The sequence below is a fragment of the Colletotrichum siamense genome (genome assembly GCF_013390195.1).
Source record: "Colletotrichum siamense strain Cg363 chromosome Unknown KSG_Cg363_contig03, whole genome shotgun sequence".
NCBI lineage: Eukaryota > Fungi > Ascomycota > Sordariomycetes > Glomerellales > Glomerellaceae > Colletotrichum > Colletotrichum siamense.
The window spans coordinates 5,589,816-5,602,905 of NW_023501016.1; the positions used below are offsets into that span (position 1 = coordinate 5,589,816).

General features: G+C 53.2%; 7 protein-coding genes across 7 annotated transcripts; 4 read left to right on the forward strand and 3 right to left on the reverse strand.

The window, feature by feature from the left end:
* Positions 1 to 1,921: 1,921 nt before the first annotated feature.
* Positions 1,922 to 2,891, reverse strand: CGCS363_v005454 (uncharacterized protein; the record flags this gene model as incomplete). Its single annotated transcript, XM_036637303.1, has 2 exons — positions 1,922 to 2,541; positions 2,600 to 2,891. The coding sequence occupies 2 exons, from the start codon at positions 2,889 to 2,891 to the stop codon at positions 1,922 to 1,924; spliced, it is 912 nt and encodes a 303-aa protein (XP_036497502.1).
* A 729-nt stretch (positions 2,892 to 3,620) lies between these two features.
* On the forward strand, positions 3,621 to 4,137 carry CGCS363_v005455 (uncharacterized protein; the record flags this gene model as incomplete). Its single annotated transcript, XM_036637304.1, has 2 exons — positions 3,621 to 3,678; positions 3,749 to 4,137. 2 exons carry the CDS (start codon positions 3,621 to 3,623, stop codon positions 4,135 to 4,137), a joined length of 447 nt encoding a protein of 148 aa, XP_036497503.1.
* A 935-nt stretch (positions 4,138 to 5,072) lies between these two features.
* Positions 5,073 to 5,981, forward strand: CGCS363_v005456 (uncharacterized protein; the record flags this gene model as incomplete). The annotated part of the gene is made up of 1 exon (XM_036637305.1): positions 5,073 to 5,981. The coding sequence occupies one exon, from the start codon at positions 5,073 to 5,075 to the stop codon at positions 5,979 to 5,981; it is 909 nt and encodes a 302-aa protein (XP_036497500.1).
* A 269-nt stretch (positions 5,982 to 6,250) lies between these two features.
* CGCS363_v005457 (Uncharacterized protein) lies at positions 6,251 to 7,090 on the forward strand (the record flags this gene model as incomplete). The annotated part of the gene is made up of 1 exon (XM_036637306.1): positions 6,251 to 7,090. The coding sequence occupies one exon, from the start codon at positions 6,251 to 6,253 to the stop codon at positions 7,088 to 7,090; it is 840 nt and encodes a 279-aa protein (XP_036497501.1).
* Positions 7,091 to 7,236: 146 nt separating this feature from the next.
* On the reverse strand, positions 7,237 to 8,748 carry sorD-5 (FAD-linked oxidoreductase sorD; the record flags this gene model as incomplete). Its single annotated transcript, XM_036637307.1, has 1 exon — positions 7,237 to 8,748. One exon carries the CDS (start codon positions 8,746 to 8,748, stop codon positions 7,237 to 7,239), a length of 1,512 nt encoding a protein of 503 aa, XP_036497504.1.
* Positions 8,749 to 8,816: 68 nt separating this feature from the next.
* Positions 8,817 to 9,643, reverse strand: CGCS363_v005459 (uncharacterized protein; the record flags this gene model as incomplete). The annotated part of the gene is made up of 2 exons (XM_036637308.1): positions 8,817 to 8,981; positions 9,305 to 9,643. 2 exons carry the CDS (start codon positions 9,641 to 9,643, stop codon positions 8,817 to 8,819), a joined length of 504 nt encoding a protein of 167 aa, XP_036497505.1.
* Positions 9,644 to 10,875: 1,232 nt separating this feature from the next.
* On the forward strand, positions 10,876 to 13,059 carry CGCS363_v005460 (uncharacterized protein; the record flags this gene model as incomplete). The annotated part of the gene is made up of 1 exon (XM_036637309.1): positions 10,876 to 13,059. One exon carries the CDS (start codon positions 10,876 to 10,878, stop codon positions 13,057 to 13,059), a length of 2,184 nt encoding a protein of 727 aa, XP_036498307.1.
* Between the last annotated feature and the right edge of the window lie 31 nt (positions 13,060 to 13,090).

Below are 13,090 nucleotides of genomic sequence, written 5' to 3' on the forward strand. Positions count from 1 at the left end.
TCTGTCCTTTTCAACAGTATAATGCAGCTGCAATTTTTACAACTCTAGGCGTAAGTTGTTTCTCCTGATATTTATTGGAGTGCTGGTTGAAGTAGAAGCACCAAAGTAGGGAAGCAAGACCACTGGGTGAGTGAGCACTTTTGAACCTTAAGAGCTAACGACCCCCGCAGCGGTTGCTTCAATGACGCAAGCCGTTCAGGGATGCTGGGGTGCATTCAGACCACCCCGTTGTCCCAATGGAATTTTTTTTCCAGCTCATTTCTTTTCTGTGTATTGATCAAATGCTTTGCGCTCCGTCACAAGACCACCCTCAAGACACTGGATCCACTCCATAGCACCGCCAGACCCAGGGGATCGAAGAACTGCAAGCCAAAGCCAGGACCAGTTTGACCGGCTACGATACTGAAGAAGAGGAGAGTCTCGATGGGCAATACGACGCACTGCGAGATCCATATAGGTTTTATGTTCACAGCTAAGAACTGATCACTGAGCTAGAAGCTATAAAGTCCCCGCGAGAGTATGATCATGCATTGGTAAGCCCCTTGGGCTTCTTTCAAAAGTCCGAGTGCGACTCTAAAATAAATTGACTCGTCAAATAGATATTTTCCTAACGACCGTCCATATCCAAGTAGATACTAAACTTTTCGGTCCTAAAACCCTGCTCTGGGCTCTTTGTAGACCTCTCCAAAGACTGAAAACACGTCTAGCAGCGAATGTTGAAGTGGTCAAAGTTGATCTGTTTCACAGCACCAATGTTGTGACAAGACAACTGCCCAACTGAAGTCCTATTGCAGTCGCCACCAGAGAAGAAGTTGATTGTGCAGTTGCAGCCGCCTTCCTGGTCTGCGACGATTCCGCAAGCCCCGTTCGTTGCTGGAAAACAGCGGCTGGTTCCAGGTTGTGTCTGGTTTGCCCTACTTAAATGTTGACCGGTGCATCTGCCGACTTGACCTGTGCCGAGGTACGCCGATGCTTCGCAGTAAACAGCCAATGCTCTATGCGCGAGTGACGCAACTGACATAAACAAAGAGGCCTTCATAGCTGACGACAGTGATTACTTTGATTTCGTTGGACTGGGAACGATTAACTACTAGATTGTCACAGAGTTCGGGACAACGCTTGCATACCTCACGAGAGCAGACGATCCACGGGAGGAAATTACTCCTGTCTTCCAATTCGAAGACTGACGTATTTTCGTATGATTCAGTGGCCCCAAAATTCTTCAGGTCTTAGCGGATGATCTGCCTCTTGCCTAAAAATGTTCAAGCCAACCACCCATGTCTTTATAATCGCGAACGTGTTGAAACTCGACTTTTGTGTTTGCCTCGTGTTGTGTGCGACTGACGGGATGCCCGATCTCAAGTTACAATGCGTCCGACATAGTCTGCAAGTCGCCTATAACAGCCTTTCGACAAGCCCACATGATCTGGAAAGCCGGGTACGTGGTAGCACTCACATCCATGGTTATGGCCGCATCTTTAGGCTTTGAGGGTGGCGAAAATTTGCTTCCCTAAGTTGTCGGCTGTACTCTTCGAAAAGCAGCGTCGCTGGCAGCCACCAAAGACTCATCCCGGGAAGTTTAGTATACCACTGCTGCCGTAACATCTTACACATAAATAGTACTCGTCGCCCTGAGTATCAGACCACGTTTTGTGCGTAGGGCTGGAGTTCGAGTCTAGATGCTTGATTTGTTTGCCCCATCGGCCCACGACACGGATGCAAGGAACTGTGTGACTCCACACTTGAGACCATGTGTTGTTTACATGGAGAGCCTGGTGTGGGAATTCATATCACATTGCACAAGGACACAAATGGGCTTGATTGACGCATGATGTCACCACCACGTTCTTCTGTGCAACTGCTACTATCTCTACGTGGCTACGGAAGCTACCAGCTCCTATCACATTCTATTTGTCCTCATTCATCTGGCTGTACCTGGCTCTGGCAGCACCGGCCATCCCGGAGGAGGGGTCTTCATTTTCTGGAATACTTCCGGGTCCATTGAGTTATCGTTCACCCAGTCCAACAACACATCAAAGTTTCGGCAGACTTTGTGGTTCATGAAATCCGGGAACGGCTGGTTCCAGCTCTCTACCCAGTTGAACGTGATCATGTCAACACTACCCGTGCACTTGATTGCCTGAGCAAGTATATCGAAGCAGTGGCCGATATGTGCTTGATGCTGTGCTCCTCCTGGCTTCGGCCCTTCCTTTTCCTCGTAGTAGTGCTCGTAGGAAACCTCCCTCCTTAGCATGTCGAGACAGTGCAGGTGATGAAAAACCTCTGTCTGAGCAATGTAGGCGTCCGAGCCGTAGCCGAGATCGTCTGGGATCTTTACCGCAACGGCCGGGTCTTTCCCCAAGAGCCGGACGTCTTCCGCTCCAATGACCAGTGGCCATACGTGATCACCGATTCGGTGCCATTCATCGTCCACTTCCTTTCCGATACGTTGGCGAAGGATAGACGGCGGACTTGGGTCGTACAGCGTGCCGTTCGTGACTCGTGTAACTTTGGGAATTTCGAATCTTTCCAGAATGGGAGCTTTTTCTTCATCAACAAAATAACATCTCGAGTTGAAGGCTCATGATCATCAGCTTACAATAGAATGATGTTGCTTTCCAGAAGTCCTGATCCTTGAGGGTTTGCTTTGATAATGCACCTGACCAAACGATGCATGACGCGACAAATACCCCAATATTGAAGACTGTCAGCCATGTCGACGGCCGTACCAGGAGATGAGCTCTGCTTTGGCTGACGTCTCTCTTTGAAGACTCTTCCACTGAAAGCAGAGCCTTTTCCAGGTCGCCCGAGTCGTCATGGCTACTCAAAGGGGACTCGTCGTCTACCATCCCTCGAGAATCTGTCGACGGCCTCACGTGATGTTCCATCATTGATAAAATGTGTTAAATATAAAGTGGCATGTATGAAGAGAGGAGTTGGATGAGACATGAGCGTAGGCACAAGAAAGAGTTACGGGGCGTGGCTTCCTACCCGAAGGAAGCACATACTGTCATGAATACAAATGAAGATGCACAGAAGAGCTCTCCTCCGCTTCTGAACGATCTACGCAACAGGTAAGGCCCCAACGTTGATGCGTTCATTCTCGATGATGCTTAGCCGCGATAATCCGGATCCTGCTGCCCCACCACTCAATCCTTTGCTCCCGTTCTGGAAGCCCGGCACAATGGGCAAACCCAGTGGGTGTTGTTTACGCCGTCGAGCTCCATGAAGCTGCATGTTTTCCATTGCAACCTTCTACTTCTAGTATGCGTGCGGAGTCTTGCGGAATTGAACGCCCGCCTGGTCTTGATGTCGGGGTGTAAGCGGTGATGATGCCTGTCGAATCGCAATTCTGCAGGAATCCTTCGTGGCGTTTAGATACGCGATAGCGATTGGTGGCGGTAAGATAGCGCTGCATACCGCCATTGAGACCGTTAGGAAGATGGTGATGCAAGTGTCGGCGTCAAATCTCTTATGTAGTAGACTACGTCTCCGCCCTCGATGTCGAGTTGTCAACTTTTCGTTTCCCATCTCAATTTGCGATCACAACAGCTCAACCCTTCCTCTTGATCATCAATCACATTAACATCCACCTTGGAAAGAATCCGAAAGCTTTCAAAATGCGCGCTCAGTATCTTATCCTGGCCGCTATTGGTTTTGCTACCGCTGCTCCTCTTGGTATGATGCTGCTCTCGCTCACTATGTACATCTTGGACTGGAAGAAGACTAACTGATATGATGTTTGAAGATGTGAGAGGAGCTGACGCCGAGGCCGAAGCCATTCCCTTCTACCCCAAGAGGGGCGCTGATGCTGAAGCTGAGGGGATCCCCTTTTACCCCAAGCGCGGGGCTGATGCCGAAGCAGAGGCAATTCCGTTTTATCCCAAGAGAGGGGCGGATGCTGAGGCTGAAGCTATCCCTTTCTACCCTAAAAGAGATGCCGATGCCGAGGCAGAGGCCATCCCTTTTTACCCCAAGAGAGGCGCGAACGCAGAAGCTGAGGCCAAACCCTTCTATCCTAAGAGGGGCGCCGACGCTGAGGCGGAGGCCATTCCGTTTTACCCGAAGCGCGCTGCTGATGCCGAAGCTGAGGCTATCCCCTTTTACCCCAAGAGGAACGCCCATGCTAAGGCATAAGTCATTTTATTCAAGTTGCGTATGGAACGCAGGTTGAACTGGTGTTTGAAAGAAGGTCTGGGATGGAAGGTCTGGTCTGTAGTTCTCTAATACGCTCATTCATATCAACTATCACTCATTTCAGAGCCATGAATCAAAATGAAGCTCTCGCAATTGAATTGTGACAAAAGAAGTGTCGATTTCCGTTAAACTCTAGTAATTAATATAATATCTAATAATATGTACAGTAAAAGCTCCTCTTCCAGTTCTACACCTCCAAAATTCCCGTCCGGATGAAATAGAGAGAACGCCAAAACTAGCAATAATTCCCATTCCATCATCCAGGAACCATCATAGGCTAGTGATCCTAAGCACCGCAAGCATGATCATATCAAACTATGATCAAGCATCTTCTTGCCTAAAACAGGCAGCAACGTTTCTTTGCATGCAGATGGATCAACGACAAAAGTGCGCGTGCAACCATGCCGCGTCATATCAGCCGTAGCACTCATCGGCAACATTGCGTGCTAGATCCGACCCGCGAGGCGGGCCGAAGGCTGGTAGATCTTGCGATGCGAGCTTCTTCCTTTGGTTTAGGGCGCGGGGGTCCGCCTTTCGCTCTGGACAAGAGGTTGTCAGATTTGAGGAGTTGGCAAGTTTGCCGAATCCTTCAACCCGAACCGGCGTCTTGGCGGAATCCTGGCGTTAGGCGAGGTCTGCAGATGCTTATCTTAACGGAGGGAAACGACCTGAACGGGACCAATCGGAAGAGATTGAAGGCAATGATCTCTTATGACCTTGATTGTCCTCCCGATACCGAATACAGATTTCGTTCATTTCGCACTTTGAATGAAAATGCGTACTTCGTTGCATTCTCTCTCACCCACCAAAGAAGCCTGGGACAGTGGAAGTCGAGCGAGTACTCACCATGTCGGAATTGTAAGTGGATAATAACGATGATAAGATGGTTGCGCCTTTTAATCACTTTTGTTTGCAGGTTTCGAGGGATCGTCCAGCCGTGGAGAAGAGCAAGGAATGTGGCGTACGTCCAACTATCCGCGGATGAAGAAGCGAAGCCAACCTCCGAGGGAGAAGACATAGAAACTCTACCTACGCCTCCATTTTCAAAACGTCTTTGGGTCGTCGCAATACGCGCCATCATCATTATTCTGGCTGGTTATGGCCTCTTCTCCCTCCTAATACCCCACCTACCCTCAACCCAAAAACAACACTCTCTATCATGCAACTGCGGCGAGACCATCGAAGAAGCACGCGCCAACGGCTGTGTCTATGATTCTCTCGCCGCAGCATGGCTTCCACCACACTGCCGCTCCGCCAAGCTCACGGCAGAGTTTGAATCACTGGGCCCGAATAAGCCAGATTCCACGGGAAACACCTGGGGATACTGGCACGACCAGAACCAGACGCATCCCATGACGCTCGAGGAAGTCAGCCAGCTACCCGAGGCGGCGAGACGCGGACAGCATGCGCGATTCTTCACCACTCACGAATGGCACCTTGTCCATTGCGTCTTCTACTGGCGCAAGATGTGGGAGGCGGCGCGGTGTGGGCGGGGGATGGATGGGGCTTCGTGTGGGGAAGATGGGATGCTGGTGATTGAGAAGCGTTACGACACGTTGATGCATATTAACCACTGCATGACGATGATGTTGATGCGGGATCCGTTGGATAGTATTGCGGCTGAGGCTGGTGTTGCGCTGCATTCTGATGAGTTGCATGTTGCCAAGCCGCACAAGCATCAGGAGAGCGGGCATCACGGAGGCGGTGGGCACAAGTCGGGGGACCCGTACGACAAGATGGGAATGGAGCACCAGCATGGGAAGGGTGATCCGGATGATGAATGAAGCACGAAAGAAGGTAGCCTCCTTGAAAATGTTAGGGATACTTGATTCAATCCAGTCGTTGAGTGTTTCCGTGTAAGTGCACCGGTTTCGCAGCGGCTTGTATCGGGAAAGTGAAGCGCGCCCTTCGTTTGTCACTAGCGTGTTGTGAGGGGCTCCCCATGAAGAGTCATCACCACGATCCAACCTTCAATCATTGCACGACTTTGTACTACTCATCCTTCCGTCAACTAATAGGCACTTATTTTGAAGCCAAACATTCGCCAAAACCCATGACCAACCATCCAGCAAAGGAGCTGAAGGAGCTCCATGCCCCCTCAAAGCCACTCGTCCTTTCAAATGTGTGGGACCTCGCCTCCCTCAATGCCATTCTCTCCCTCAACACCAGCGACTCGAAGCCCGTGAAAGCGATCGCGACAGCCTCCTGGGCCATTGCGGCGATTCTGGGAATCAAAGACGAGGACCTCACGCTGGAGCAAAACCTAGCCGCTATCGCACAAATCGCCCCCGCCGTCAAGGCTGCAGGGCTTCCACTCACCGTCGACATCCAAGACGGCTACGGCGAAAACATCGAAGACGTTGTGAAGAGGGTCATTGAACTCGGAGCTGCGGGCGCGAATATCGAGGACAGCATCCCGTCGGCTGGGTTTGGACAGGGCATTGAGGGGTCGTTGTACGATGCCGACATCCAGGTCAAGCGTCTCAACAGGGCTTTTGCAGCGGCAAGGGAGGCCGGATGCCCTGACTTTGTGATCAATGCGAGATGCGACATCTTCAGGCTGGAACCGCACTACTCCAATGACGATGAGAGTGCATTGGAGGAGGCTGTTGAGAGAGGCAGGAAGTACCTCGAAGCGGGAGCGACGACGGTCTTCTACTGGGGCGGCATGGGCCGGGGATTGCGGACGTCGGAGGTTAAGGTGCTTGTGCGGGAGCTATCGGGTCGGGTTGCGGTGAAGTTGGGTGATCAACCTGATTCATTGTCAACGGACGAACTTGCGAAGATTGGGGTGGTTAGAATTAGCGTTGGCCCCAGTTTGTACCTTGTTGCGATGAATGCAATGAAGTATACGGCGAGAAGAATACTGTCAGGAGGCAAGCTAGCGGCATGAGGCTGAGTGCTGAATTAAGGTGTATCACAGGCACGCCATGCGTTTGATAAGTTCCAATAAAATTGCTTAATATGTTGTGGTTGGACTCATAATAGTCTCAAACCTGAAGTATATACATCAAATTTCTGATAATTCAACACGCCGGCTTAGTTGATCGCGGCAGGGGGCTCCTGGCCAGGAAGAGGAATGCTCTGAGGATGAGCAGTGAACATGCCCTCAGGGTCATAGACGGTCTTCAGCTGCTGCAGCTTGGCATAGTTCTTGCCGTACAGACGCTCGCTCCACTGGTCGACAGACAAGGCGGTGTCGCGGTAGTTGACGAAACCGCGCAGGGGCACTCCCTCGGTGGTCAACTGCTGGCGGAAGGGCTCAAGGCCGTTCTGCATGTACGTCAGGCCGTCGGCGGGGAAGTCGGTGAGGCCGGTGGCGAGACGGCCCTCCCAGCGGATGAGCCAGAGACTGTTGGCGTGGGCGAAGGAGGTGTCCTCGTCCTTTAGGGCGCGCGCGGGCTTGCCGCCCCAGAGGTCAATGAAGCCGAATTTGGTCAGGTCAGTGCGGTTGAAGGCGAGGGTGGTGTGCTCGTAGAGCGCGCTGGCGGACTCCTTGGTGAAGGGCTGGTCGGCGCGGAGGACGAGGGCCTGGAGGTAGAAGCTGCGCGGAGGGTAGGTGTCGACGGGGGTGTCGATGGACGGGGTGGCGACGTTCTCGGTGGCCCAGAAGTCGTTGATGTTGCGGGTGAGGTTGGTGCCGGCGGGGAGCTTGGCCATGAGGGGCGCCATCAGCGCGTCGAAGTCGTCGGGGTTGCCCCAGTAGAAGCCGGAGCCGGTGAAGGGCGGCGCGGTGAGGGACCAGCGGAGGGTCAGCTCATCGGGCCACTCGCCGGCGATGACGTGGTCCTGGATGGCGAGGAGGGCGTCAACGCCAGCGGTGAGCGAGGTGTCGTTGAGAGTGATGGTGTAGTCGATGGCCTTCTCGAAGGTAGGCTTCCAGGTCTTGGTGGTCAGGTCAAGGATGATGCCGTAGGAGCTGCCGGCGCCCTGGAGAGCCCAGAAGAGGTCGGGGTTCTTGGTCCGAGAGCACTCGGCAATGGTACCGTTGTACAGCATGTACGTGGCACCCTCGAGGTAGTCCATGGGAGTTCCGAGCATGCGGGAGAGGGAGCCGAAGCCACCTCCGATGGAGGAGCCGGCGAGACCGACCATGTTGGCGCGGACGTGGGGGAAACGGGCGCCGTGCTCCTTCCAGAGCCAGCTGACGACCGGGCTCACCAAGCCGCCGCCGCCGTAGGTAAGCAGACCAGTGGCATCGTCATAGCTGACGTTCTGGAAATGGGTCATATTGATGGTGAGGCCGGCAGTAGGCAAGCTGTAAGAGCCGTAGCAGTGGCCACCATCACGAGCGGCGACGAGCACCTTGGCCTCCCGGGCACAGGCAAGGGCGGCGGCCACCTCAGGTGTGGTGCGTGGCCAGGCGACACCGGCAGGGGTGGGGGTGATGCGGCGCTGCCATGAGCGGATGTCGTTAGGGAACGAGGCGTTGGTCTCGGGGAACGAGGTGATGAGACCCGCCGTCTCGAGACATGTCTCCAGGTCTTGGGCCTGGGTGAAAGGGACGAGGGATGCCGCGGCGAAGGCGACGAAGCTGGAAAGACGGACCATGATGTCGGAGGTCAGACGAATGAGAGACTGGAGTTGGAATTCCGTGCTTGGAAAGCTTCACCGAGCAGTCAGTGATGCCAGAGCGTCATGCTACTCTTTATACGCATCTCATAGAGCCCCCCTAATTCCCATGGTGATTTCTTGGCATCGACCACAATCATCACTCCCACCGGGTTACTCGCACCATACGGAGGTATTCGCCGGTCGGTCTCGTCAACCGGGACTGCCGGACTCTGGATGAACCATCAGTAAGGTTGTAATGGAAAGGGGCAGCTTGACTGTAGCAATTCCCCCATCGTCCCAACTTCAATCAAGATGCAGAAAGTTTCTTAGATTGTTTCCTCACTCTATTGAGATAGAGTTTGGCCCCCGCCAGGGATGTACCAAGCGGGCGGGCATGTCAAAAGTCCGCCCACAGGCGCTCGAGTCATTGTTCCCCCGAGATTTCTGGGGATCTCTGTGTTCATAACGCGCCGTAAAGCGCCCTAGAGGCCTCTGCAGGACCATTGAAAGTCGGCGCACTGCCACTCTGGAGCATCAGGCTGCCAAGACCTACCATCTCCTGAGAGATATTGCGGATGGCATTATAGGTTCTGGATGGGGAGAATTCGCACCAAACAGATGACGCAGGGCGCATTTCAGGCGTGTCCCGGCTGCTTGGTTTCAGGGCGCAGCGTGTCTTGAGAATATTCCAGTGCCCCGTCAAGGTGAGTGCCAAGACAACTCTGCGAGATGAGGTTGCAGTGCTTGCGGTCGCGGGCCCCAAGAGCCTCAACATGAATTGAGGGAGTTGTGGAGAGTGATTTTCCTTGAGCAGATTTTCGGCGAGGTTTCCGCCGCTGACAAGGAGAGGCGCGCCGATCACGTCGGCTTTACGCCAGTCGCAAGGCTTCATGGGCTGCTCTGTTCTCCGGCCAATCACGGAACAGGGACTCCGCCTGTTCAGCAGCAATTCTCGGTTGTGTAGTGTAGTGGTTATCACTCCGGATTTTGATCGTATCAAAACTTCCGGCAACCCCGGTTCGAACCCGGGCTCGACCTCATCTTTTGCCTTTTGAATTATCACCCCAAAGACCTTTATGTTCCACGATAGTTACGATAGCGTTGTGCGTTGATTTAGACCGGCTGGTGGCAGCTGCATGTTGTTTTCCCATTTTTTTGTTCGTTTCCTTTTTTACCTTTGTTAACGTGCCGCGCCTAGATACGGTATGGGCTCTTACCCCACGCTTAACACGAACCGAAGTCTAATTTTTGGTTGCGGGCCGTTGAGTTCATCCCGCCCATTTCCTTTTCTGCCCGTTCCAGTTTTCCAGCGCCCTGCTTGGCATGTATTTGGTTTGAAAGCTATATTGGCGCTCTATTAACCACCGCAACTAATGTTGTACCGTGTGTTTGAGAATTCTAAGGTCTCTGAAACCGAGTGAACACCGACTCAGTCGGATTGCCTCTTCCAGCATTTATGTGACAGACAGGCGCCATTCTCACAATTGTCATCATGTTGGTCCCGTCTTCCATCACAGCGCGCAATCCCCAAGTTTGCCGTATCAGAGTTTCGCTTGCCATGGGTATCAAGACCCGTCGCGTAGGATCGGTGCAAGCATCCCGAGCTTCGCCGTCCGCTCTGCGACGCCATCTGCCAGAGAACCCCTGCAACTCCCCCACGCACGTCCTCCCAACACCACTTTTCGACGACCAGTTTCCACCTGCCATTCATGCATCACGATGTTTGTCGATAAGGTGCGGTGGGATTCACGGACCAACAGCTCAAATCGACCAATGCCTGCCCCGACACTCTGGAGCCGACCTGTAGCAGCTCCATGTCGTCGTTGAGTCTAATACGGCAAGGCAGACTTGACAAGAGCGTACCATTCGTTCATTCTTGTGATGCGGGGAGATCCGTTTTGGAGTATGCATGTTTGCTTGATTCAAGACAGTGTGGTGGGACGAGAACGACCTCCCCCGCGTGGGTGACGAGGGTGCGGCTGGTCGAGGTTGGTTATGCTTATGTATAACCATGGCCGTCCTCGGAGTATTGGAGATGATGGCAGCTGTCTGTTGCTTGGTGTCATCTGAGCTCCATCCAATCTTCACATGTGCACAGCTTCGAGCTGAGCATGCGCTAGGAGTATGGGGTACTCGTTCTTCCCTCAGGCGGAGGCGTCTGTACAGCCTACTCCGAAGGTGACGTTTGCGAAGTCTCCAAAAGCAACGTTCAAATCCGAAATCGACGAGACGAAAGATTATTCTAAAAGCTACCTGCACCGGCTGCAGTATGGATTGGGGCAATACGGCATGATAATCATTGGGGGTGGAACGACACTCATACTAGGAATTCTCGGCTTTCTTCTCTTCCTGTGGTCCGGCGAAGGCTTCGAAGATGGGAGGACTGCCTCCGTCGCCTGGAGGCGGATCATGCTCGACCAATACATCACACAAGCAATCACCCTGTCAACCGTTCTTCTTCGAAGCGCAGTCACTGCACAATCAGCCATCTACACAAGCCTCGTCGCCGGCATCGTCTTGGAAAGACACGGAGTACCTCTGTACAGGGTTGCCGAAATCTCCATGATCCGCTGCGCGAACGACGGGCCTTTGAGACTGGCATGGCTGCTTGTGTCCTCTGCCCGCAAGTCTGTCTTGCAGGCAGCGCTCGTGATCATGCTTCTCCTGACTACTCTGGCCGTCCAGTTCTCTTCGACACTCCTGGTTTCAGACTTGGGGCTAGCCTCTTTGGTTGGAGATGCCCGCGATAGTACTTTGAGACTACACATGAGTCAAGAGGTGATTTCGCTGAATCGGCAAACGAATGACTGGATTTTGCGGCCCAGAGCGTACGTTCCCTTTGGTGAGGTGCCGTCATCAGGCAACTCTACGCCGAACAACCTGGGAGTAAGCGACACGGGGGTCGTAAACAGAGTATTCCTGCCCATTTCTTCGGAGAGAATGTCGGCACTGCGCGCCTACGAAGGCAAAGGATACGGGTTCGACTCCCGGTTCGTCTGCATGCGCCCCTCAGTCTCCGCCTCTTTGTCTATGACAGTGCCCCCTTCTTCAACCAGTCTGCTGTCTTTCTACCTCGCACTTGTTGGAAACATATCAATCCAGGCAACGTTTCGGGAAGCGGGATTGCAATTGCCACCAGGTTGTGAGGACGGGACGTGTTTCCCGTCGTCCTTGAATTGCTCCCTCCCACAATTCCAATATACCGAAGCACAAGTCAAGCAGGGTCTGACAAACGGGCTGTGCCTGCCGGATGGCAGCAACGCCAGAGCAAGCGCCCAAAACTTCACAATTTCGGGTGAACCCGTGACAGCTTGGTCGGAGGCATTCTTGTTCTTCCGCACGAATGGAACACACGATCTATGGAGGAGCTCTGACGGACGCTTCTTGAGCGTCAACCTCGCTTTGCCAAACATTTCATACACCGACGGAGAGTGGATCACATACGAACGCCCCATCGCCGAACTTACACCTGAGGGCAGACGGATTAATAAGGGTGTCCTGAGGCTGGACATGACCATCTGCTTCCAACAAGTCGCAATCAACTTTGCCGACGTCAAGGTCTCGAGTGAGAAGGACTTGACAGAACCGAAGGTGACCTGGGACGCCGACGGAAAGGTATGGGATACTCGCAAAGTACAGCGCCAGCTGGGCATTGGGCCTCGATCCAATACGACAACCCGGCGTGGCATATACAGCGTCGACTTCATCCAAAATCGGCAGCATCTCAACGCCACGCAATATCTCACCAACAAGCTCATCAACGATCTCTACAATTCGCCGCGTGATAATATCTCCATTTTCATGGACCCGCTCGGAAGCGGAATCTCCCACGTAAAACCTAATGTGGAATACCAAGCCATCTTCTCCGACATTCTCAACGCGACCAACAGGCCTGGTGTGGCGATGCAGTCCACCTTGACGGCGCTGTCAGGCTCGATCATCAACGACGCGCTCCCGCAGTTCGATGTCAAAGGAAACGCAGTGTTGACTTCGTCTCTTAATGTCCTGACGCCGCAGAGCTTTCGAGGTCTGATGATTGTTTTCGGCGTGGTTGCTCTGAACATGGCGGTCGGCCTGGCTGTGATCCTCATCTTCATGGTGCAGTGCAGGTACTCTAGCCAGGGTAACTACTGGCAGGGGATTGCCCAGATTGTGTCGGATGAAACCGCGTGGGTATTGGAGGGTGCGACGCAGTCGTCTGACTCACATGTTGAAAGTCAATTGAGCGATCAAGATGCTCATGTGCGAGTTGTCAGGTCGAGCCGGAGTGGACGGGTCAGGGCAGTTACTGTTGAGTCTATAAGCTAGACAAAGTAATGACTATTTTAACGCTTGTTCA